Source organism: Mastigoproctus giganteus, chromosome 4 (assembly GCF_048544385.1).
Source record: "Mastigoproctus giganteus isolate SK-2022 chromosome 4, ASM4854438v1, whole genome shotgun sequence".
Classification (NCBI taxonomy): domain Eukaryota; kingdom Metazoa; phylum Arthropoda; class Arachnida; order Uropygi; family Thelyphonidae; genus Mastigoproctus; species Mastigoproctus giganteus.
Genome location: NC_143578.1, coordinates 234,846,766 through 234,873,278, shown reverse-complemented (window position 1 = coordinate 234,873,278; position 26,513 = coordinate 234,846,766). Strand labels below are relative to the sequence as shown.

The following is a 26,513-nucleotide window of genomic DNA, read 5'->3' as shown; positions in this document are numbered from 1 at the left end:
ATGGCATTCTTCCTCTTGCAGAGAGTACACACATGAAGGGCATAAATTCAAGCTGAGGGAGGATAGATTTGTGGAAGTTTACCTTCAGCCAGCCAGTGGTTGATTGTTGTGGAAGTAAATGGTTTGAATAAATTCATGGAAGAACTAGACAATTCTTGGAGGGTATGGATAGGAGAAGTGTGTAGTGTTTTTGGCTGATGCTATATAAACTTGCTTTCTTGCACCACCATTACTACATGTTTGATATTTTACTGAAATGTACGATACAACTGAGAATCACTTCTGCTTTTGAGAGTAAATTGCAGAAAAGGACAGTTTCTCAAAGCAGAAGGAAAAGCAATCAATCTTGCTGCTTCATAGTCTCAGGCACTTATCTTTTATGCTTAAATAGAACTGAGTAAGAATGGTGTGCACAAAGGCCACATTAACCAATAGACCTAAGCTTCATTGCAGAAACTTGAATAATAATCAAGCCTTAGCTGGCCTTGATAATTGTAAAAATAGATTAAACCAACAGAAAAATGACTGTTCTCTTTTGAATGATATAAGAAATTAAGAGTAAATCGAACTGCATGTGTTGATGCAATTCAAGCAGTGTGGATGTAATACAGTGATTACATGGAGTAAAACATAGGTCCACTGTCATTGTCCACGAACAGTTGTTGCCTTTATTATTTATCATTATCACATTGACTTCGTAATTTTTATTTAATTTTTCTTTCGAACCATAGTTACGACTACAACTGTACATTCTACATTGTATATTAGTTATACAATGCTTACAGGTTATACAAAATTTTATATTAGTTATATCCTGAAATTTGTGATATGGGAAACAATGACTGTTAAGATGTGGTCTATAGTAATTTAGGGGATTCGGTTTGCCGAAGGGAAAAAAACACATTTATACGACAATATAGTATCTTCAGAAAAAAAAACCCAAACCTTAAAACATTTTTGTAGAACAAAAACAAGCCTCATATGTCAAAGTTGCTTATTTGTAACTGACTTCTTTTTCCTGAAAGAAACAGAAGCCTGAGAAAGACTATATTAAAGGTGCTATGCCAATTCCTTGACAAATTATGCTAGTGCAAATATCAAAAAAATATTGGCTGGGCTAATTGTTTTGTTTTTAGGTGCATTCACATAAATATATATGTATATGTGCCCACTGTCTTCACCATGTCCGTCCATCCGTCTGCAAGTAACAACTTAACCCCCAGTGGACAGATTTCACGAAATTTTATATTTGGGCCCTTTAAAAATATTTAATATTTTACATAATCGATACCACAATCATGAGTTTTGCATAACAATACACACTTTGTGTGTATTGTTATGCAAAACTCATGACTGTGGTATCACTTGTGAAGTGATATATATATGTAGAGAGAAAAGACTAAAAGAGTACATGGGAGGAGAGTAATGAATATTATATGTTGTGATTAAACTGCACAGCTAAGTTTAGAGAATGTAAAACTATAGTTTTATTAAGTGTTCTATAAAGCTATAATTTTAGTAATTAATAGATAAGGAGATAATTATATTTACTTTCCACTTCTATTAATTAGAGAAAAAAAATTCATTTAATTTAAGAAAAAAAGATCTAAATGTGCCCTAAATGAAATGTGTACATTAACTGACTTGTTTTGCACGTGTCTGGCAAGGTTGTTACAATACCATAAAGGATGAACAAGGTTGTTCATCCTTTATGGTATTGTAAATTCTTCACAGGATTATTTTGTTATTTATTACAGTAAACTGCTATTATACAGTTTCAAATGGAATGGCTTTTTCAAGAGAATATAAGTGGGACCTCCTTTTTGGAGGCTGTTTAATATTTAATCAGTATTCTGAGGGATAATATTGACTGTTTTAGCTTTTTTACAGCATTTATAAAGCAATGGTTCATATTAAGTAAAACCAACATGTTTAAATGCGCTATATGCTTGCTTTTTTTTTTTTTTTTTGCTTTAAAAGAAATGAAAAATGTATTAAGTCAAACTAGACATATTTTTAATATAACTGTCATTAAATGGAATTTATTGATGCCACATCAAACACATGCACACACATACACAAAGCTAATATTGTGACAGTGATAAATGTCACCTGCATCGGGAATAATAATACCTGTGAAAGTAAACAAAACTGTACAATTCTTAGGATTCCTTTCCCAAAGCCAAAAATCAAGAGGAAGGAGGGTTATATCTGGACTTATTCTTTCTTAGGACATTAAAGTGATATAAAGTGGGAAGGTATTTAAACACGAGGGCTAGAGCCATTACTTCATGGGATTGCCCATGGGATCTGAAGAAAATGCCATTAAAATGATGATGGTATATCAAGCTTAATGTCCAAGTTTGCAGATGATACAAAGGTTGGCAGGGTTGTCAAGGACACTACTGACACTATGCTGCTGCAACAGGATCTGGAAAGGTTGAGCAGGTGGGCTGAGAGGTGGCAAATGAAGTTTAACATTGACAAATGTAAAGTACTACACATGGGAAACAGCAACCCCAGAGCAACGTATCAACTCTGTGGTACTACACTGACAGTGGTAGAGAATGAAAGGGACTTGGGGGTGATTGTGCAGGCAGATATGAAGTTCTCTGAGCAGTGCAGACGGGCTGCAAGAGTAGCTCATGGATTATTGTCAATGATATACAGGAATTTTTCCAGCAGGGATAAGGAGGTGATTATTCCATTGTATAAGGCAATGGTCAGGCCACACCTAGAGTACTGTATACAGGTCTGGAGGCCTCATTTCAAGAAGGATGTAGAGCTGCTGGAACGAGTACAGAGAAGGGCAACAAGATTAGTGAATGGAACAAAGGGGTGCTCTTACGAAGAAAGGCTTAAGTTTTGCAAATTACAGTGTCTGGAGACTAGGCACCAGCGAGGTGATCTGATAGAGGTGTATAAAGCCTTGAATGGTTTAAGCATGCTCAATGCTAATGGGATTCTTCCTCTAGCTCAGAAAAATCACCTGAGAGGGCATAAATTCAAGTTGAGGAAAGACAGATGTAGGATAGACGTGCGGAAATTTGCCTTTAGCCAGTGGGTGGTTGGTTGGTGGAACAGACTTCCATCCTTTGTGGTGGAGGTTGATAGCCTAAATAAGTTTAAGGCTCAGCTGGACAGGTATTTTGAACGAACAGAGGGGTGAAGTGGAAGTGGGTTTTTTTTTTTTTGGCTGATGCTGCATAAGCTTGCTTTCTTGCATCAAATTCCTCTACTAATGCTAAATGCTAATGCTAAAAGCTGGCATATCATAAAGGGAGTTTATTAATGTTGAGCAGATCATTCTTTCAAGGATAATTAGCTTGCATTATTCAATAAATCAACAAAAATTAAAAAGGAAAGTATGAAGTCTTTATTCACAGCATTTCTTTTTACACCAAATTACAAAATATTTTTATTACAAGTCTTGACCGCCCCATTGAGATATCTGAAACAAAAAAACAAATTCTTTAAATATATATAAAAACAGCATTCTTTAATAATTTTTGTTTGCAATACACTAAGATTAATTTTGAATAAAAGATGGGTGGAAGATAGCCCAGTTATTTAACAAGCTAATGTGGAGATAGATTTAACTGTCATTTAATTATATAACACAAATTTATTTACATAAACCAAAAACACAAGTTACGTTACATTCATATTTTGTTTTTAAAAGCATTAATTTTAACAAAAACACAACTCAGAATTTTTAGATTATTTAAAAACAGGACAAACTGGAAAAAAATGCCTGTGTTGGGATCATATCAATAATAAAATTAAGATTACTTGAAACTACTGACTGAACGTCATTAAAATAAGTACAATAAAAATAAGTCAAGAATGATAAATAATATGCTAAAAGCAATAAAAATCCACAGAGTAAAATGAATACAGAACATAAGTGAGGATAAAATAACATAAAACAGAAGCTTTGATGGCAGTTACCTCTTTGTCATGGCACAAAAATAGAAGATTCCATGTGACAGAGGGTAAACCAGTCCTGAAGAGTTGTAGTTGCAGTAGGATTTTAGGAGCATTAGTGACTAAGGCCATATTGCTCCGTGTATACTGACCACAAATTGCGTGTTCTGAGGTTGATTATTTGTTTTGTTGGACAGAAAAACCAGAGTTTTTGGGAGAAAAAAACAATGCTACCCTCACCTGAGGCTAACTCAGCCATGTTGTGAAAAAGGCCCATAGAAATTCCTCCTGTCATCAACATGACTAGAACTTGGGTCTTTTCCACCCGGTGTGGGGAGGACGGTGATCCTACCATCTGTACTGCTAATGAGGGCTGGACCTGAAGAGAACGGGACAAATGATTCTGAAAGCACAAATTCCATCTACTAGCAGAGATGGGGGAAATCCCTGGTGCCATCAGACAACTAACACATTTAACACTCCATCTACTAGATGGTACAGGCTGCATTTAAATATTATGCCCATCACATAGATACCAATTCCTTCTGAAAACAACACAAAGATACTGCTTGCAAAGCAGTGATTGTTTATTGAAATGTCTTATCCCTTTTGATTTTTGAATTGTGCATATGGGGGAGGGGAGTACTCAGCTTCACTTTTAAGGATGAGAGGAACAGTGATTTTACAACAGAGGAAATATTATATTTTGACAATTTTGTTCAAAACAAGTGGACTGTGTTAAAATATTACCGCTGAATCAACACATCTAAACACTGTTGGTTACAAGACTGCAGAGAATAATAGTAAAATATTTCAGTCTCTGACTCAGATTAAACCAACCTCATATAAATCTTGTACTTTCTTTAGATTGGACAGAGAGCTCTGATTTGTAGCATCACCAATGGAAAAAAGCTAATCCATTTCTCCATTCATTTCTGGAGATATACAGGGTTAATTTCTGATAACTACAACCTACACAAAAATAATGCAAGTTTCATTTATAACTCTGACCACTGCTATGTGGATGCAATGAAAAGGTATTGTGATGGCAGCAAAATCAGAAGTGGCAGTATTTTCTAAAAATCTGCCCACATAATTTGTTTGGCAAATGCATCTCTAAATAGTATTTCAGAAGGGATAAATGTATGTTTCCTGATGTGAATAATCTGGTACTACTGTAAGAATATTATTTCATCAATTTCTAAGGGAGAAACAGTTGAAGTAACTGTTTTTCATTATCAGCAAGATATAGATATATGGCTATTAAACAAGACTGTGTGCATCCACTACACACCAAGTGCCACATGTGAAGCAAAGGCACAGCAGTTGACCATTAACCTTTCCCTAGTTGTCTGCCAAGTCACATTCCAACTTGCTCATTCACTTTGCATGAAATAGGTTTTCATTACCTTGTGCATTTGCAGTTTGCCAGAAAAATGACAGACAAAAGAATCGAACGAGTCAACCTCAAATTTTTAACAAAACTAAAGAAAACACCAACCGAAAGTTATGTCTAATTTATGGGGAAGATACTATGTCAAGCACTCATGTGTTTGAAAAGCATAAGATTTTTAGAAGGAAGAGAGAATGTGGAAGATGACTAATGATGAAGCTGCCTGGTATCCATGAAAACTGATGAAAATGTGAAAGGGTAAGAAGATCGGTTAGAAATGATTGTCATTTAAGCATGGTTGCATCAGGATTCAATATGAACAAAGAAACAGTTGGACAAATTAACTGAAAATTTAATCTCCAGTCAATGCAATAAAAACAAAGCAATCCCCCGACAAAAAAAAAAAAAAAAAAGCAAGAACGTGAAAATCAAAACCATGCTTCTTGTTTTCTTTAATATTAAAAGAATTATTACGATTGAATACATCTCATTAAATCAGACTGCCAATCAAACACAGTACAATGACGAAATTCTGACAAGGCTGCATGAAAAAACCTGAATTGTGGAAGAATGGTTGGATGCTTCATCAAGACAATGCTCCAGCATATACCATGCTCTTTGTTTGCCAGTTTCTGGCCAAAAAACAAATTCCTGTGTGAACATGTACCCTACTCACCAGACCTAGATCCTTGTGACTTTTTTCTCTTCCCTAAACTGAAAAGTGTACTTAAGGGAACCCATTTTTAGCCCACTGAAGACATTCAGAAAAAAACAACTAAAGTGTTAAAGTGTTAAAGTTATCTTACTGTGATCCACAGTAAGATAACTTCCAGTGATGTTTCTGCACTTGGAAGAAACATATGAAACAGTGTGTGTGCAAGCCCAAGGCAATTATTTCGAAGGGGATAACTTGTAAGGTATGAAATATTTCATATTTTATTGCAACAGTCTCGTTATTTAATAGCCACACCTTGTATATCTTTAGCACTAAGTGTAGTTCTGTTACATCAGCTTTTCACCTTAAGGTTGAGGTAAGAAGATGATGATGGTGTTACAACTGTATACATATACAGTGGTACCTCGATATACGAGTGCCCTAATATACGAGTGTTTTGAGATACGAGCCGCCGAGCGAGCGATATTTTGCTTTGAGATGAGAGCAAGATTTGAGATACGAGGAATCGCACACTACACCGCTGCACACGACCCCAACATGCGGGGCGCATGTTGGGGTCGTGTGCAGCGTCTAACAGTTTCTCCCACCTCAGACTAGACCTCAGTCTGTGTGCTTGTTTCCCTCGTTTTCGTAGCATTTTTGATAAGTTGGGTTCGCGTTTTTTGCTTTTAGTACATTTACAAAACATTATCAAATTTATTTTTATAACCATGGGTCCGAAGAAGAAGATGATGTCTATTGAATTAAAGCGTGAAATCATAGAAAAACATGAGCAAGGTGTGCGAGTAATTGACTTGGCGAGGATGTACAGGCGTAGCACATCAATGATATATACTGTGCTTAAACAGAAGAAGTTGATAAAGGGTATAACGCCAGCCAAGGGCGTTACAATAATTTCTAAGCGCTCCGGACCTCTCTCCATGAGAAAATGGAGAAGCTACTGATGGTGTGGGTGACAGAGAAGCAGCTTCAAGGAGGATTCTTAACACAAAGTATCATATGTGAGAAGGCACGAGCGATTTACGGTGATTTGCTGAAGCAGATCCCACACACTTCCACAAACGAGGAATCGGAAGACTCGTTTAAAGCCAGTCGGGGCTGGTTTGACAACTTTAGGAAAAGGACCGGCATTCACTCCGTCGTCAGGCATGGTGAGGCAGCAAGTTCGGATGTGAAGGCAGCTGAGGTTTACATCAAAACGTTTTCCGAACTGATAGAAGCCAAAGGATACATCCCTCAGCAAGTCTTCAACTGTGACGAGACAGGGCTTTTCTGGAAAAGGATGCCGAATAGGACTTACATAACGGCAGAGGAGAAGACGATGCCAGGTCACAAACCCATGAAGGATAGATTAACTCTAGCACTTTGCGCCAATGCGAGTGGCGACTGCAAAATCAAGCCTCTGCTAGTATACCATTCGGAAAATCCCAGAGCCTTTAAGTCACATAAGATTTTAAAAGAAAAACTACAAGTTATGTGGAGGGCAAATCCGAAGGCGTGGGTCACCAGGAAATTCTTTGTGGAGTGGATAAACCTGGTGTTTGGCCCTTCTGTTAAAAAATATCTACAGGAAAACAACCTACCCATGCAAGTCCTTCTCGTCCTCGACAATGCCCCTGCTCACCCAACAAATCTCGAAGATGATTTACTCGAAGAGTTCAAGTTTATAAAGGTTCTCTACCTACCACCCAACACCACTCCTATCCTGCAGCCCATGGATCAGCAGGTGATTTCTAATTTTAAGAAGTTGTACACCAAGCACATTTTTCGGCGCTGCTTTGAAGTGACGGAGAACACAAACCTTACCCTTCGAGAGTTCTGGAAGGACCACTTTAACATCGTGATATGCTTAAGAATTATTGATCAGGCCTGGCTGGGTGTTACAACGAGGACCTTAATATCTGCATGGAAGAAGCTGTGGCCTGAGGCTGTAGCTGAAAGGGCTTTTGAAGGATTGGAACCCGAAGTGTCAGTGGTAGAGGAGATTGTTTCTCTGGGAAAATCCATGGGTCTGGAGGTGGATGAGAGAGATGTGAACGAACTTGTCGAGGAACAGACTCAGGAGTTGACAATCGAGGAGTTACACGATCTACATTCGCAGCAGTATATGGTGGTTCAACGAAAAATTAGTTTTGAAGAGGAGCCAGAGATGGAGAAGGTTATCTCTACAAGAAATATAAAGGAGATCTTGGGAATGTGGGAGAAAGTTGTAGAGTTCGTGGATAAAAATCACCCCGAAAAAAGTTGCAACTGGTCGTGCATCAGAGTTGTTCAACGAAACTTGCCTAACACATTTCCGCAATATCCTGAAAGGGAGGAAGAAACAAACCTCCTTGGACAGTTTTTTTTAAACGATCTGCAGGTGAAAATGAGCAAAGCGTGACAAAAAAAGCGAAGACCAATGACGAAAATTATACGCTTCCGTAAGCACTTCACCTTTTCTTTTATTATGTTTCTATAGAATATGTATTTGTTATTTATAAATAAATGTTTCTTCTTGTAAATACAGTACATTTTTCTTATTCAAAAACACTTAACAAAAACAACTGAGGTGGTTTTTTGGGAGCTGGAACGGATTAATGGCATTTCAATTAATTTCAATGGGGAAAATTGCTTTGAGATACAAGCAATTTGACATACGAGCAAGGTTACGGAACGAATTAAACTCATGTCGAGGTACCACTGTATATTGCTCTAAATATGCATGTCAAATAAAGCCATCATCATTGTCATTTTACTGTAAATTCTTAACCCTTTTATATGTTAGTGTTGCACTTTGTAAAGTTTCCTTGGGTGAGGGGGGATGAATTATTAAAAAAAAAAAAAAAAAAAAAGAAGAAAATAACTATAAACAGATATTAAAACAGGATTAATTTCACTAGCAGTTAAAGATCAAAAGTAACTTTAATTAAATTATTAGGTCTCAGTATTAAAAATGAGAAGCTTATAGTGTGTAAATCTACAAAAACAACAGACTCTTGATTAACCGGGACACTTCAAAACTCCAAATTAAAAGAAAGGAAAAAAAAAAAAAAAAAAAAAAAACCAGAAATCAAAAAATTCAAGTAATAACTAGAATAGGTATAAACAGATATTTTAAATAAATAAGTGACAAGCAGCATTATAAGTCGTCACTGAGAGATTAGTGTACCTATTATCTTGCAATCCCCACTGTTTTCACACACCTGCAGCTAAAAAAAAAAAAAAAAAAAAAAAAAAAAAAAAACCAACCACAAATGTTTAGTTTATCCGTTAAATCTCTAAAGAACCATTATAATGTTTGTGACCAAACCATACGCAACATTGTAAAAAATAAAGAGAAGCTATTAGATATAAAATCGACATCGTAAAAAAATATAGGAAAGCTATTAGACTTAAAATCAACATTGCAAAAAATAAAGGGACACATCGTATTGGACACGCGAGTAGTAAGTTTTTTCGTTTTTTATCCATCGCCATATTTTTACGTAGGTTGCTGAACATTTTTCGATACAGTAAGTCCCCGACTTACGAAACTACGGATTTACATAAATTTTTTTATTTTTAGGATTGTAAAATTTAAAACAAAAATAATAAATAAACAAAATAAGCAATCAATAATGACGATCATAGCATGCACAAATTGCACAAGTGAGATATAGAGTAACAAGCAAAAAAATAGGAAAGAAGAGAAGATTCTTACAATTTATGGGTTTTTTTTTCATATGATTGAAGATTTCAGTGAAGGGGACACACGTTTCACCACAATAACATAAAAACCCACACAATTCCAGCTATTGATATTATTGCAAATGCAATAAGATCGAGTTTACTATCCGTTTATAATTAGATGCACGAACAAAAAAGCCCAGTAACTCAGAAGGTGCAAATTGCTTATATGCAGTGACTTCCAGAAATGTGCTTTAGTAAAATGTGAGTTCGCGCGACGTGATAATAGTTTGTTTCCCCCTTAACCCTGTGAAGTTCTTTTCAGAAAATTTCATTTTGACCGTACCGACTAAGAGAATGGTACTAGAAAATCGACCAAGAAAAGGAAAGACATCAATTTGGATCAGAAAATTAAACTAATAAGGATGTATGAAAATGGCCAAACATTAACAAGTATTGCACGGAATTCAGATTTGTCAATAATAATATAGTAGCAATATGTTATTATTCGTTCCCGAGTTACGTAAAACTCAACGAAGTAAGAAGTCCTAGAACGTATCTCTTACGTACGTCGGGGACTTTTGTATTTTTGGATTAACCGGAAAATTGATTATCCGGGATTTGTTTTTTACCATCTATCCCAGAAAATCGAGAGTCTACTGTAATTACTTTTAGCCTATACTTAAGATTTAAATTAAATAAGTGGAAAACTTACTCGATCTGGATAGGTGGCACTTATCTTTTTTTCAAGATTCATACCTAAGAGTTGTGATCTGAAAGACAAAGCTTTTGTCTTCTCAATCAATTGCTGGTAGGGAGATACTGCTTGAGTACCCATCACCACATGGCCCTAGAGGTTAAAGATAAGCAATAACCAAAGAATATTTTGGGCAAAATACCTAATTCAGCATACTAAGATATAATAAAAGTTAACATGTTTAATCTGTTGGCAGTTGCATGAGGTTACATTAAACTTACTCTTTCCCTACCTATATCAAAATTTTTTTTTTCTATTTATAATTTCAATGGAAAACCATTATATTTGTTCTGGAGTAACTCAATGCATTCATAGGCAATTTTTTTTACCAATTTTTCTATTAAAAATTTGTGAAATCTCTACCAAATAGAATGGAAATGCACTTCAAAGTTGGTGATATCTTTCATATCATTTCATCCACAAGCCAAAAGCCAAAATATAAACCAGGGAAGGACCATATACTCTAGAGAAAATAAAGTTTATTATTTATGGGAACTAACAAGGTTGATGGAAAGGTCACACAAAGTCACACGATCTCATGGGGAAAAGTAGCCAAATTACATTTCCCACGGACTGGAGATGTGCAAATGTGTCCCCAATTCACAAAGGAGGGTGAATTGAAGGGTGATTTTTTTTTTTTTTTTGGGTAGTTGTTGGCGCATAGGCTTTTGGGGCCATAATGCACCTTCCAAGGTTTTTGCAGTACTTTGATCCAAGCCCGAGGCGGGAATCGAACCTGCGACCTTTGGGTTGCCAGGCAGGCACTTTACCCACCCGGCTAGCCCGGTCGGCTTTGACACAAGTAATTAGACCAGTTAGTTTAACTTCTGTTCTGGGTAAAATAATGGAGTCACTGATTAAAGATGCATTGCAGGATCATCTAGACAAGACTGCAGCAATAATTCAGACACAGCATGGGTTTGTTAAGGGAAAGTCTTGTCTGACAAATTTGATTGGTTATTATGATGTGGTTACAAAGGAACTGGATGCAAAAAATAATTTTGATATCATATACTTGGATTTCAGGAAAGCTTTTGACACTGTTGCGCATGGAAGACTACTGTACAAATTGGAGCAGAATGGTATTAAGGGCAAGTTGCTATAATGGATAAAAGGATGGTTAAGTGGGAGAAGACAGAGGGTGGTAATCAATGGGTGCTGCTCTTCGTGGACTAATGTTATTAGTGGAGTCGCACAGGGTTCAGTGTTGGGTCCACTGTTGTTTTGTATATTTGTATATATATTTGCAGATGATACAAAGGTTGGTAGGGTTGTTAATGACAGTAATGGCAGTGTGCTACTGCAACAGGATCTAAATAATTTGGGCAGATGGGCCAAGAAGTGGCAACTGAAGTTTAACCTTGACAAATGCAAAGTACTGCATATGAGTAGAAGTAACCCCAGAGAAACATACCAACTGTGTGGTACTACACTTAAGGTGGTAGAAAATGAAAAAGACCTGTGAGTAACTGTGCACTCAGATATGAAGTTTTCTGAGCAATGCAGACAGGCTGCCAGGGCAGGTCATGGGGTTTTGTCAATGATATATAGGAATTTTGCTAGCAGGAAAAGGTGATTATCCCTCTGTATAAGGCAATGGTCAGGTCACCCCTTGAGTACTGCCTACAGGTCTGGAGGCCTCATTTTAGGAAGGATGTAGATTTGCTTGAGCGTGTACAGAGAAGGGCAACAAGATTGGTGAGGGGAATGAAGGGATCCTCTTACCAAGAGAGGCTTAAGTTCTGCAAATTGCAGTGGCTGGAGACTAGGCACCTGCGCGGTGATCTGACTGAGGTGTATAAGGCCTTGAATGGGTTGAGCATGCTGAATTCTTATAGGATCCTTCCACTTGTTCAGATTACGAACCTAAGGGGGCATAAATTGAAATTGAGGAAGGACAGATGTAGACTAGATGTGCAGAAATTTGCCTTTAGCCAGCAACAAACTTCCATCTGTCATTGTGAAAGTTGATAGGTTAAATAAATTTAAGGAGGAACTGGACAAATATTTAGAGGGGATTGTTTTGTATTTTTTTGGATGATACTGCATAAGCTCATACACTTGCTTTCTTGCATCACATGCCACTACTACTACTACTATATATATATATATATATATATATATATTTACAATGCTATCAATATAAGATAACTAAATGTAAAAAAAAAACTGGAGGAATTCTTATAAGGCTTCTTTAATCAGGGCTGTGCTTAGCTTGGCAGAGGGAGTAGGGTTTCTCCATGGATTATTCTGAGTTTATAAGCTGCATGACATGCAAATTGGCAGATAAACACATACTTGAACAAAGATAATACAGGACATACAATCTGGAATACCAAAAGCCAGTGTGCCATGGCTTCACCTATAGGGTCAACTGCCAGTGTGGAAATGCCATGTAGAGAGAGTGCGTCAAGGAGAGAGAAGTTTTCTCAGAATTGCAAAGAAAAACCAAGTTCTGTGACATCAGTTCAGCTTATTATCCATAGCTTAACAACAACAGAACACATTTGGTTGATCCATCCCATCAAGAAGCTTGAAAAGCAATAAAGGCAGAATGACTATCTTTTCACTTGGTTGGTCTTCTTCAAGCAATCAGACCATACTCAATTCTCACAGTAATTCAAAGGAAAACAATGCCTCTTAAACAAACCCCATTTTTCATGAAGCAAAGGCAATTCTTCCTCCAGTACCTATTAGTTTAGATCAAGGATTGCTAAATGACAGCTCCATAACAGGTTTCACCAGTACAAATATCCAAACATTAATGCCACCTTTCAAAATCTCTAACAAGCAGTCAGAAATCCTGTAAAAGATAGTATGAACTGTCAATCAGAGAACCTTGGACATCAAGATGAAACCAGCCAAAATCAGAACATTGAAATTAACTTGTTGCTTTGCTGTGACTGAGACAGGATGCTATATTGCAACAGCCAATTTTATTGGCACAAAATATATACATAAATTGTATTGTATGTTTTGTACCATAGCTAACCATTGTACATTATGCATATAATGAAAACGCGATTTGACTGACTACAGGTGGATGGTTTCCCTGTTAAACTTGAAAGAAATACATTTGCTGAAGTTGCCATCATGACGGAAAAATAAAATAAAAATTGGAGGCATGTATTACTTTTCCATTACAGTACTGTAATGGAAAAGCTTTACTTCTTGTTGGCAATACTGAATGAATTATAGCACTGTAAGCCAAGTTCACAAGAGAGAAAACTGTTCATTTCAAGCACAACTTTCACTCTAAATTGAAAAAAACTCTTTCCCATGGTGTATGAATTTTGGCTTGTTAGGCTGTAGTTCTTTGTAAGAGAATCCAGCATGGTATTTCAACAAGTTATCTCATTGGTCATAAAAGAGAACAGAAATGATATTTCTTTCAGATTTTCTATCCCAATATCTATATACAGTACTACATAACATTGTTATTTCATTACAATTAATATTCCATTCATCTGGACACCCCTTCTCCATACTTAATAACAATTAATAATTACATACTATCAATAATATAATTTTTTTAAATAACAATCATATATTATGTTTATAACTTTTTTCGTACAAAAGTTGTAAATGTCAATGTTATCTAAAATAACTGACTTCTTTAACAATAATGTAAAAATACTTGTTAGCAGTTTTTTCTTATATATAAAAAATAAATTATATGCTTACAAGTTTGGAATCAATTTTTGCATCCAGTCGCGCATTACGGATCAAATCAACAATCCAACGTTCTGACTCTTCTGGTGTCATGTTCAGTTTTTCAGCCAACATGCTAAGACAGAAAAGACAAAAAACAAATGTGTATTATACAACAATATAAATCTTAATTTAAAATAAAGCCGAATAGGTATCAACATTTTTATATTCCATGCTTTCATTAATTTGTCATAAATGAAATCTCTATAAAAATATTACTGTTCTACTTAATCAAACATTCCACGTTCAGAAGTGACTCATCTATTGTACCATGTACATTTAGATATTTAAGAAAGTATCCAAAATCATAATGAAAAATATTTGATATATACATGGTTCTACCAGCCCATCTGCAACTCACTTAAATTAACTCCAAGCCTGAATAGAGTAGAGTGGTAAAATTTTGATCACCATTCAGAAAACTCTGCAACAAGGCTAATCTTGATATAGACCAATGGTCATAAACAAAGAATAGACAGATTCATTTAAGAAAAATGTGTACATGTAAAAATGCAAACTGTGCTTTTTGTAAACTTAATTATTTATTTAAATTATTCAGAGATCAGCACTTAAGGAATTGGTAGTGGATATTCAGGAAGTTGAAGCTGTTTGTGCAGGACAAGTTTCTCAAACTGGAGGGTGGAGTGCAATGTGCTATCATCAGCAAAACAATGGATAGAATTTCTAGTCAATGGAAAGTCATTAATATACTACAAGAGGAAAAGAGTGGGCGAAAGTACTGAACCTTTGGAACAGCAGCATTAGTGAAGAAGCAGAAGACAGCCATCTACCATCACCTGCACCCAATGGAAGGTCATTAATATACTACAAGAGGACGAAAGAACTGAACCCTGGGAACAGCAGCATTAGTGAAGAAGTAGAAGACAGTCATCTACCATCACCTGCACCCAATGGAAGGTCATTAATATACTACAAGAGGACAAAAGAACTGAACCCTGGGAACAGCAGCATTAGTGAAGAAGTAGAAGACAGTCATCTACCATCACCTGTACTGAAGGGTCAGAGAGAAAATTGGATGCCCAATTACAAAAGTAGTTGGCAGACCACAAGCTTATTTAGAAGACCTTTATGCCAAACATGATTAAAAAAAGACTTTGAAATGTCAAGAGTAACTGCTTGAGTTTCGCCAAACTTTCTACTGAATCTGTCCATACATAGGTAACATAAGCCAGTTATATCACCAATGGATTGACACTGATAGAATCCAATACTGGTGATTATTGATCAGATAGAAGGTTTCTATATAGTTGAGGAGTGCGCAGTTAATGGATTTCTCCATTACTTTAGAAAGAGAATATGAAGCAAAGCAACCAAGAACAAGACTGTGAAATATTGCACCAAACAAGTCTTTGTATGGTAATGCTTCTGCAATCTGTTTGCCCATTTTGTAGGATAAAAAAACCCAGGTTTCCAGGAGTGCACATGCACACCCCAAGACTAACTTGGCAACATTACAGTTAAATAATTAATAAAGTTTAATTAATTTAATAGTTAAACCAAGCAGCATGTTTCATACTTAGCACTGCATTTTTGTGTTTGCTGCAAAATTAGTGGGGGTTTCTCAAGTGTTTAATACAGAAACTAAAGAAAACACTTTTCTTTAAAGGTATTGTGAGCCACAGCTGGGTGGATTCAGTCATTCAAATCAAAAAATACCACAGGTAAGAATGATCCATGCAATCCTGGCTTCGGCCAGCAGCCTGGAGAAGTAGAAATCTGGAGACATATTCCAGCCTGTAAAGTGAAAATCAGAGCAATGGTTATTACAGTCCGGAGCTAGAACTGTCAAGAAGAACATTGCCTTTTTTTGCTCTTTTTGGGACAGTTTCCTGACTGCTGCCTTTATTATTTGATCTCCCAAGAATGAAGATTCTCAGATCAATAATATTTGGCATTTATTGTGACACTGTGCTTCAAAAGACTGGTACAAATTAACCCTTCAGTGTCCCACAGGACAGAAGCCACAAACTTATTTCAAGAATATGCTCATGTGAAAATTCAGGGTCAATCTGACCCCCCCCCCCCCAAGATTATAAATCATTACACAGCTACCCTGTACACTATTTATACCTTGTGATATAAATGTACCACAAAAGAAATGCAACAATTAGGAACAATCTTAGTAAACCACACACCTTAACAATAAATAAAAAACAAACTGACACCCTTAGCAATGCAAAAACATAATCCTTCACCCAAAGAGAAGCACCATCTCATACAAAAGCATGCACAAAAGAGTGCCACATCCACAAAACTGAATTAAAATAAACATAGGGAACTACAAGAACCACCAAGTTTAAAGAAACAAACATTAACAGATTAAAATGTAAATTTATAAGCTGATCAGTTAATCAACAGGTCCAAACCAAAAACAAATATGCAACTAAACCTTGAAAACAAAATCATAATAGAATTAACTTAAATTTTGACATGAGTTTGCATTTCATTTTTTAAAATTTGTCCATTTAAACTATTGAGGGTAATGCCATGGCATATTTACATGTAAGTTTGTTAATTAATCTCTTTAAAAGTTACAGCTGACAGTTACAGGCTCCGCAAAAACGATAAGTGTTTGCCTTTTATTTACATGATTGTTATTTTATATTGTACTTAATACGTAGTCATATAATTATAGTTACGCTGGTTATTTTTTATTTTTAATTTAGATAAAGAGTTTTTGTGGATTTTACTTACGATAGGTAAAACCGTTATTTCGTTCCATTTTGTAGCCATTGTTTTTGGATATAGTGGTAGGGAATTCAAATTTTTTAATTGAGGTAGCTAGGTAGCTCTAACGCATAATTATATAGTAATATGCTTCACTGTTTCTATTTAATAGTTTCTATTCAAATACTATTGATATTTAATTTATTGATTTTATTAATTTAAACTACCATGCCCCAGACTAGAGCAGCAAAGCAACGGGCACAAAGTGGCAGGAGTGCTGTGAATCGGGGGAGAACTGAGGGGGGCAATTCTCCAACGCATCACAGCCTAAAAAAATGTGCAACTTGTGAAATGTTTGTCGAACTCTCTCGAACGGAACATGATATTGCCATGGGGGATGTCTTTGTGTGTGCACGATGTAAGGAGTGTAAGGAAATCAGGCGACAACTCAGCGTTGTTATGGGCCTATATGAGAGTTTGAAGGACAGGGTGGATGCCCTCGAAAGATCTAAATTGAGGGGCCCATCAGGCTCTCAGCTGCCCAACTCAACGCCAGAGCTCACTCCTGGGCATCAGGCAACACAGCGGCAATCTCCAAAGCAGAATGCGCTGGTCCCAAAGGAACTAGTTATTGTTGGTGACTCTATTGTCAGGGAGACGGGGAATATATTTTGTAAAAAGGATAGGTGGAACAGGACCAGGGTATGTCTGCCAGGGGCAAAGGTTGATGACGTTGTAGAGCGGATATCATCTTTCAAGGGCACAAAAGGTGATATAGTTGTCCACGTTGGCACTAATGATATTAAGAGTAGGAGACCGGCGGAATTACTCAACAAGTACAGGTCACTGTTGAAAAAAAGCCGTGAAATAGGGTTGAATTTGAAAGTGTCTGCAATTCTGCCCAGACACGATAGGAGGGAGTACATGATGAGAGCCTTGTCGATCAATTCGGCCCTGGAAAGACTGCAAGGCTCAAGGGGTAGAATTTTTTTCAGCCTGGACTGTACTTGTTAACAGGAGAGATTGCTTCTACAGGGATGGGATACACTTAAATAGAAAGGGTGCAAGAATATTTGCTGATGCTATCGAGGCAGTGTTAGGTGGGTCGGAAAACTGCTAGTTTGGGGGGATACAAAGACTAATAGTTTAACAGTAACCGCAGGCAGAGGTGAAGGTGATTCTTGCACAACTTCTATTAGAATAAGAAGCGAGGGGTGTTGGAGGTTTCAGGGACGGATGGCAGTCATCATGGAATAGTTGGGTATATGGGATGTGTTAGGGTAACAAGGAATAGGCATAGGAGCATGTATGCTTGCATGTATACCAATGCTAGAAGTATAGTAAATAAATTTGATGAATTTGAAGTGTTGGTCAAGACATCAAAGGCGGATATTGTTGGGATATCAGAGACGTGGTGTCACACAGATATAAGGAATGCTGAACTGGAATTTGGGGAGTACAATGTGTACAGAAAGGATAGACAGGACAGAAAGGGAGGGGGTGTTATGCTGTTAATTAAGAAAAACATAAAATCAAAGGAAGTGCACCCAGTTAATATAGATGAACAGTGCTCTGTTGAGTCAGTTTGGTGTGAGATAAGCACTGCGAAAGGAAAAATAAGAGTAGGAGTGTGTTATAGGCCTAATGACTTCAATGAGTACAATGAACAATTGTACAGAGAAATAGAGTGGGCCAGTAAATCAGAATGTCTTATAATGGGGGATTTTAACTTCCCAGATATTGACTGGAACTTGTGGGTTGGTCACTCACACACTAGTCAGACTTTTGTGGATTTATTGGATGATTGTTTTCTGCAGCAGCATGTTCGAGAGGCAACCAGAGAAAGTAACACTCTTGATCTGGTTATCAGCAGTGATCATTCGTGTATTAAGAATTTGCAGATAAAGGAACCACTAGGTGGCAGTGATCACAGTGTGCTGAAGTGGGATTTACTCAAAGAGGTAACTACCGTCAGGGGTAAAGGAAAGGGTTTTTGCTTCAGTAAAGGGGAGTACAGTGGTCTCAGACAGTTTTTAAATTCTGTACAGTGGGATCAACTGACGATGTTACGAACAGTAAATTCTAAGTGGGAAGCATTCAAAGAATTAATCGTGGAAGCTACTAGACTTTATATACCGATTAAAAAATATCGTTCAAGGTTTAGGCCTAAATGGTCATCAAATGAACTAATGAGACTCGTGACAGAGAAGAAAAATGCATGGGATGCATATAAATTATCAGGTGACGCAGAAGCCTGTGGCAGATATAAGCTAGTCTGTAATCAGGTCACAAAGGAGGTTCGGCAGGCGAAGGCAGATTACGAGAAATCTTTGGCAAAAGATGCTAAGAAAAACAGCAAGGATTTCTTTACTTATATAAACTCTAAAAGGAAGGGGATGAATATGATTGGTCCACTTGACATCGATGGTTCGACTGTTGATGATCCTGCTGAGATAGCAAACAAACTGAATGAGTATTTTCATCTACATTCACACGTGAGGAATTATTACAATTTGAAAATGGAAGAAGGTTATCAAATTGTAGCAGTGTGCTTAATGATTTTGTAATAACTGAGAGCAAAGTGGAGGAGAAATTGTTGAAGTTAAACATAAGAAAGGCACCTGGGGTGGATGGGATCTATCCAGTTATTTTAAAGGAGGCGGCAAAGCAACTAAGCAAACCCTTAGCCATAATTATGAGAGCATCCTTGGACTCAGGGGAGGTTCCCACGGACTGGAGATGTGCAAATGTGTCCCCAATTCACAAAGGTGGATCGAAGGGTGACACGAGTAATTACAGACCAGTTAGTTTAACTTCTGTTCCGGGTAAAATAATGGAGTCGCTGGTTAAAGATGCGTGTGTGTGTGGTATGGGTGTTTATTGGCGCATTAGCTGCTATGGCTATAGTGCGCCTATTCTTAGGAATATTAAAAAATAATCCAGTTTAAATTAGTTTCAGTTCTGCAGCCTATTTATAAAAGATGATACACTCCAATTTGTTTTAAAAAGCAGAAAAGTTTGTTAACATTTGCATCCTCTCCAATGACATGATGTAATGTCAATGTTTCTGAATGATTATCCATATTTTGAAGTATTGCATCTCGATGTTGTTGATACTGCGGACAGTCAATCAGAATGTGTTTGACTGTTAGATGTTCTAAGCAGTGTGGACATTGAGGAGGATCATCGCCCATTAGTAGGTGGAGGTGTGTCAGATGGGTGTGTCCTATTCTCATTCGTGTGAGTACCACTTCTTCCCGCCGCACTGTCTGATTGCTGGAATGCCAGAACTTTGGTTTTTGTTTCAGCTGGAAAAGTTTGTTATTCGTTTGGTTATGCCATAATTCTGTCCACTGTGCATGGCATGCTGCTTGAATTAAGGTATTATAATCGGGCGCTGGAATAGGGACAGAAGTTAGGTCTGAATTTGGACTTTTGGCAGATATATCAGCCACTTCATTCCCTTTTATGCCTGAATGTGCTGGAATCCAGCAAAACTTCACTAGTTGTTGACGATCATAAATCTGCAATAACAAACTCCTGATTTTCATTACAATATGGTGATTCTTTTGAGATGTATTCTGCATTGCTTTGATTGAGCTGAGAGAGTCAGTATAAACTATATATTTTGCAGATGGATGTAAATTCAAATTTTCTACAGCTAACTGTATTGCATACAGTTCTGCTGAAAAGTTGCTATACTCGGGTGGAAGAGAAGCTGATATGATAGCGGAGGGAAACACTGCTGCTGCTCCAACGGTTGACAGAGATTTGGAACCATCCGTATATATCGGTAAGAAGTCGGCATAGGTATGAATATGGCTAGCATGGAGTTGTTGCACAGTCACTGCCGGTAGGCAATTCTTTCCCCATTGAAGGAAATAGGTATCGGAGGTCAGATGAGGAAAGGTGGTCCATGGTGGATGAGAGTAATTCTTTATCTGTTGCCTATTGTGGAGAGGAACATTCCAGTTCTGCGATATTTCAAGGAGCCGTAGGCCAGCCGGTTGGATTTTACTTGGTTTATTTCTATAGAGATTAACTAGTGGTTCATTAAAAAGGTATGGCTGAATAGGATGCAAAGGGCAAGTCTGTATTTTGGCTGCATATTTAAGTAGTAACATTTTTCTACGAAGATGCAAAGGGAGCTCATTAGCTTCAATGTATAGACTCTGAGTTGGAGATGTCCTGTATGCACCGATTGCAATCCGCAATGCATTATGTTGAATAGGATCCAGCCAGCGTAGCACACTCCTTCGGGCAGAATCATAAACTGGAGCACCATAGTCTAAACGGGATCTAATCAGTGCTCTATATAAGAGCAGCAAAGTTGTACGATCTGCTCCCCAAGAGAGGGCAGATAAAGCTCTTAGCATGTTGATCTTTTTAAGACAGGCAGTACGTATTAATTTAACATGATCTAAGAAGTTGAGCTTACTGTCCAGGATTAGTCCCAAGAATTTCATATTGCTGGCAATCGGAATGGTGGAATTTGAAATCCGAAGTTCAGGATCTGCATGCAATTTGCGTTGACAGCAAAAGTGGATCGCAACTGTTTTCTGTGGGGAAAGACGATATCCATTGAGCTCAGCCCACTTTTGAACTTTATTGAGGGACATCTGCAATTGCCTTTCGATAGATCTCATGTTCTGAGAATGGCAAGAAATAGCGAGATCGTCAGCGTAAAGGTAAGCCTCTACAGTATTTGGGAGTACTTTTGTAATGGAATCAATTTTAAGGGCAAACAAGGTTGCACTCAAAACTGATCCTTGTGGTACACCTTCTTCCTGCGAGAATGTAGCAGAAAGGGAATTTTGATATCTCACCTGGAAAGATCGGCTCTTCAGGAAGTTCCTAATAAATATGGGTAGGTTGCCTCGTAAACCAAGATTATATAGGTCACTGAGAATGCCATACCGCCAGGTAGTATCAAATGCCTTCTCTATATCAATGGAGACCATGACTAGGTGTTCGTTTTTCACAAAGGCATTGCGAATTTCAGATTCCGCCTTGATCATCAGATCTAGGGATGACCTGTATTTGCGAAAGCCATGTTGACAATTACTCAGTAGATGTTGAGTTTCAATGATCCAAGTGAGTCGACTATGGATCATTTTTTCGAGAATTTTACCAAGGCAACTTGACAGTGATATTGGTCTGTAACTATTAGAACTGGAGGGATCTTTTCCAGGTTTCAAAAATGCCAAAACTGTAGCGTGGTGCCAAGAGGTTGGATAGATATTTTCCAGGAAGATCCGGTTAAAAAAGATTAGAATCATTTGTAAGTTTTTCTCATCGAGATGCTGTAGCATGACATAATATATGCCATCTGGCCCAGAGGCACTGTTTCGTGTTGTTCTGATGGCCTGTAAAAGTTCACAATATTGCAGAGGCTGATTATATGGAAGTGACAGTGAGGTTCGAAAGTTGATAGGTCTCTGTTCTTTGGCAGTCTTAATTTTCTGGAATTTTGGAGTGTAGTTTGATGCAGCCGATATTTCAGCAAAAGTTTTGCCCAAGGCATTGGCTATATCTACAGGAGCAGAGAGTTCTTGCCCATTGCAGGAGAGAATTGGGGAAGGAACAGTTGGAAACTTCCCAGAAAGCTGCCTAATTTTTCTCCATATTAGTCTGGAGTCAGTGTTCCTATTGATAGTTGATGCGAACCTAGTCCAAGAATCTTTCTTGGCCTGCTTTTGAATGTAACGCGCCTTTGCCCTTAGTTTCTTGTAGCTAATTAGATTAGCTGTGGTTGGAGATCGACGGAATAAATTAAATGCTTTATTTTTTTCCTTCTTTGCTTTTGTGCACTCTTCGTTCCACCAGTAATTTAAATGCCGTCGGGACGGGGGATTTGATAACGGAGTTGAGTACTTAGTTGCAACTAAAAGGCGGGATGTAATATAATCAGTAACTTCATCAATGGGCTGTAGTTGAATAGTTTTTTTGTCAAGAGTGATTGCTGACTGAAATTTCGCCCAATTGGCTTTAGAGAATTTCCATTTCCTACAGGGATATTGTAATTGTGGTTGGGTAGTGAACAGATTACAAACAATTGGAAAATGATCACTGCCCATGGGATCATCCAGGGTGGACCATTGCATAGCTGAAAACAGTATCGGGGAGCAAATCGATAGGTCAATGGCAGAAGTCTGTCCATTGGGTAACTGTATATGGGTGTGCGAGCCACTGTTAAGAAGAGTGAGGTTTTCTTTTTCCAGTAAAGTTTCAATCAATCTGCCGCGTCTGTCTAATTTAGATGAACCCCATAAAGGGTGGTGGCCGTTGAAATCCCCTAGCAGGCAGATAGGGGAGGGTAGCTGCAGTAAAAGTTCTTTAAGATCGTTATAAGTGTAAGCATGGTTTGGTGGGAGATAAACATGAGACTAGAGTTAATGCAGTTTGAGTAATCAGACGCACAGCGACAGCTTCGATTTGGGTTTGGAGAGTAATTTGCTTAGCTGGAATCCTTGTACTAATTAAAATAGCTACACCACCTCGAGCAGAATCGGATATATTCCGATCTCGCCTATAGACCAAGTAGTTTTTGACGGAAATGGAAATTTGAGGAGTTAAATAGGTTTCTTGCAGGCAGAAACCAACTGGAGAGTAGCGATTAATTAAGTAACGGATGTCGTCAATGTTTCCACGAAAGCCTCTGCAATTCCATTGTAAGATGTTAGACATTATTTGAATTTAGAGGAAGAAGCTGTACCTGACGTGGCTGTCTTATGGCGTTCTGGCTTTGGTTTGTCTCTTTTTGGGAAGGAAGGGCGACCAGTGTCCATCTCTTCTTCAGCAAATATTTCCAGAATTGGCTCTTCCTGTTTTGGTGGATACTCTGCCTCCATCGATTTGTCCTGGATAATCTTTTTCAAAGTCGAACTATCTTTATTTGTAGTGGCATTCACTGGCGGAGATTGAGATTTTGCTGGTATTGTGAGAGGCGTATTATTTGCTTGGTCTGAGTGCTTAATGGCACTGGACTGTTGTTGAGAGAGGACAGCCCGAGCCCAGTCAGAGATGGAAGTGTTTGAAGGAACGGTAACATCGGTTTGTGTGGCAATGGTTTGGTATTTTTTTGTAATATTGGCATAGGTACGATTAGGTATACTCGGTGCAATTAATTTTCTAGCCTCCTGATAACTAACTCTGTTTTCAACTTTATATTTCACAATTTTTTTCTCTGTTTTCCACCTCTCGCATGTCTTAGAGTAGGCCGGATGGTTCCCTTTGCAGTTGGGACATATCATTTCTTTCGCCACACAATCACTTTGAATGTGATCGGAGGATCCACAGTTGGGACAAACTGGGTTGCTTCTGCATGTCGTTTGAGAGTGGCCATACTTCTGGCATTTATAACATCTCAACGGATTTGGTATGAAAGGACGAGTGCGGCAAAGTAGATATCCAGCTTTTACTGATGAGGGCAGGATTGGACTGTTGAAGGTAAGAATGATATTTCTGGTAGGTGTTAGAATATTTTCTTTTTTTTATCACTGTACTTTTTACAGCTATTACATTTTGTTCCTGAAGCTCTTCTTTAATTTCTTCCTCCGTCACATTCATCAGGTCCCAACTAGATATTACACCCTTTGATGTATTTAGGGTTGCATGTGGAGTTACTTTCACTGGAATACCAGCGAAAGTTGTCTTTTTTAGTAATTTCTCAGAGTGCCTGCTATTTAGAGTTTCAATAAGTAAGTCCCCTGATCGCAGTCTCTTAACCGTCTTGGGAGACCCTGCAATACTTTCCAGATGTTTTTGAATTAAGAAGGGGGATAGCTTACTGAGAGGCTGTTCAGATAGTGAGTGCATTATTAAGAATGCAGGTAAGTCTGTCGCGGAGGGATTGGTTTTCAATCTCTTTGCTTGCGACGAATCATGGTCATGGTCATTTTCTGTGGTTGGCCGACAGCTTGACGGCTCTAAAGTTGGAAACATATTTTGTTCCATGTTGGCTCCTCTTAGCCCCTGGCAGATGGACTTTTCTGCCAAGGTTACCGGCCCCGCCACGGGGAGGCAGGAGCAGTGCCTGGTGTGACCAAGCGAAAAGTAGTAAGTGGTTAGTAGTAAACTAGAAGAAATAAAGAAATGTGCCTTTCCTTTCTTGCTCTGTACAAGTGTTTTTGTTACAAGAGCTGTTTTTAAATGAATAAATTTATTAACGACAAGAACGTAAAATAACTATAGATCACTTTTGGAAAATCGCAGTAATAGCACAGAGAAATCGCTCAGTCACATTTGCTTGGCACCCGGGGCCGGTTAAAGATGCATTGCAGGATCATCTAGACAAGACTGCAGCAATAATTCAAACACAGCATGGGTTTGTTAAGGGAAAGTCTTGTCTGACAAATTTGATTGCTTATTATGATGTGGTCACAAAGGAACTGGATGCAAAAAAATAATTTTGATATCATATACTTGGATTTCAGGAAAGCTTTTGACACTGTTGCGCATGGAAGACTACTGTACAAATTGGAGCAGAATGGTATTAAGGGTAAGTTGCTACAATGGATAAAAGGATGGTTAAGTGGGAGAAGACAGAGGGTGGTAATCAATGGGTGCTGCTCTTCGTGGACTAATGTTATTAGTGGAGTCCCACAGGGTTCGGTGTTGGGTCCACTGTTGTATTGTGTATTTATCAATGATATTGATGAAGGTATATCAGGCTTAATGTCGAAGTTTGCAGATGACACAAAGGTTGGCAGGGTTGTTAATGACAGTAATGGCAGTGTGCTACTGCAACAGGATCTAGATAATTTGGGCAGATGGGCTAAGAAGTGGCAACTGAAGTTCAACCTTGACAAATGCAAAGTACTGCATATGGGTAGAAGTAATCCCAGAGAAACGTACCAACTGTGTGGTACTACACTTAAGGTGGTAGAAAATGAAAAAGACCTGGGAGTAATTGTGCAGTCAGATATGAAGTTTTCTGAGCAGTGCAGACAGGCTGCTAGGGCGGGTCATGGGGTTTTGTCAATGATATATAGGAATTTTGCTAGCAGGGAAAAGGAGGTGATTGTCCCTCTGTATAAGGCAATGGTCAGGCCACGCCTTGAGTACTGCGTACAGGTCTGGAGGCCTCATTTTAGGAAGGATGTAGATTTGCTTGAGCGTGTACAGAGAAGAGCAACACGATTGGTGAGGGGAATGAAGGGATTCTCTTACCAAGAGAGGCTTAAGTTCTGCAAATTGCAGTGGCTGGAGACTAGGCACCTGCGCGGTGATCTGATTGAGGTCTATAAGGCCTTGAATGGGTTGAGCACGCTGAATTCTGATGGGATCCTTCCACTTGTTCAGATTACGAACCTACGGGGACATAAGTTCAAATTAAGAAAGGACAGATGTAGAATAGATGTGCGGAAATTTGCCTTTAGCCAGCGGGTGGTTAATTGCTGGAACAAACTTCCATCTGTCGTTGTAGAAGTTGATAGGTTAAATAAATTTAAGGAGGAACTGGACAGGCATTTGGAGGGAATGGTGTGATTTTTTTTTTTTTTTTTTTTTTTTTTTTTGGCTGATGCTGCATAAGCTCCTACACTTGCTTTCTTGCATCATGTGCCACTACTACTACTACTACTACTATTTTCTATTTAGTATTCAGTTTGTATTGGGACATCATTTGACATTTTTCTGGATGAGAGGTAGCAATGACATACAATCCTCTTATAATTAACAAGAAATACTCTCTCCTGAAGACGTGGCAACTG

General features: G+C 37.9%; 1 protein-coding gene across 1 annotated transcript in view; it reads right to left on the bottom strand.

The window, feature by feature from the left end:
* Nucleotides 1-3,353: 3,353 nt before the first annotated feature.
* eIF3e (eukaryotic translation initiation factor 3 subunit e) overlaps nucleotides 3,354-26,513 on the bottom strand; it is an 84,080-nt gene continuing 60,920 nt past the window's right edge. Inside the window, exons 11-13 of the mRNA XM_090372104.1 lie at nucleotides 14,086-14,188; nucleotides 10,360-10,494; nucleotides 3,354-3,451 (exon numbers count right to left, since the gene is read on the bottom strand). Coding sequence (XP_090228230.1) covers nucleotides 3,422-3,451; nucleotides 10,360-10,494; nucleotides 14,086-14,188 — 268 coding nt within the window. The 3' untranslated portion in view covers nucleotides 3,354-3,421. The remainder of the gene's footprint in view (nucleotides 3,452-10,359; nucleotides 10,495-14,085; nucleotides 14,189-26,513) is intronic.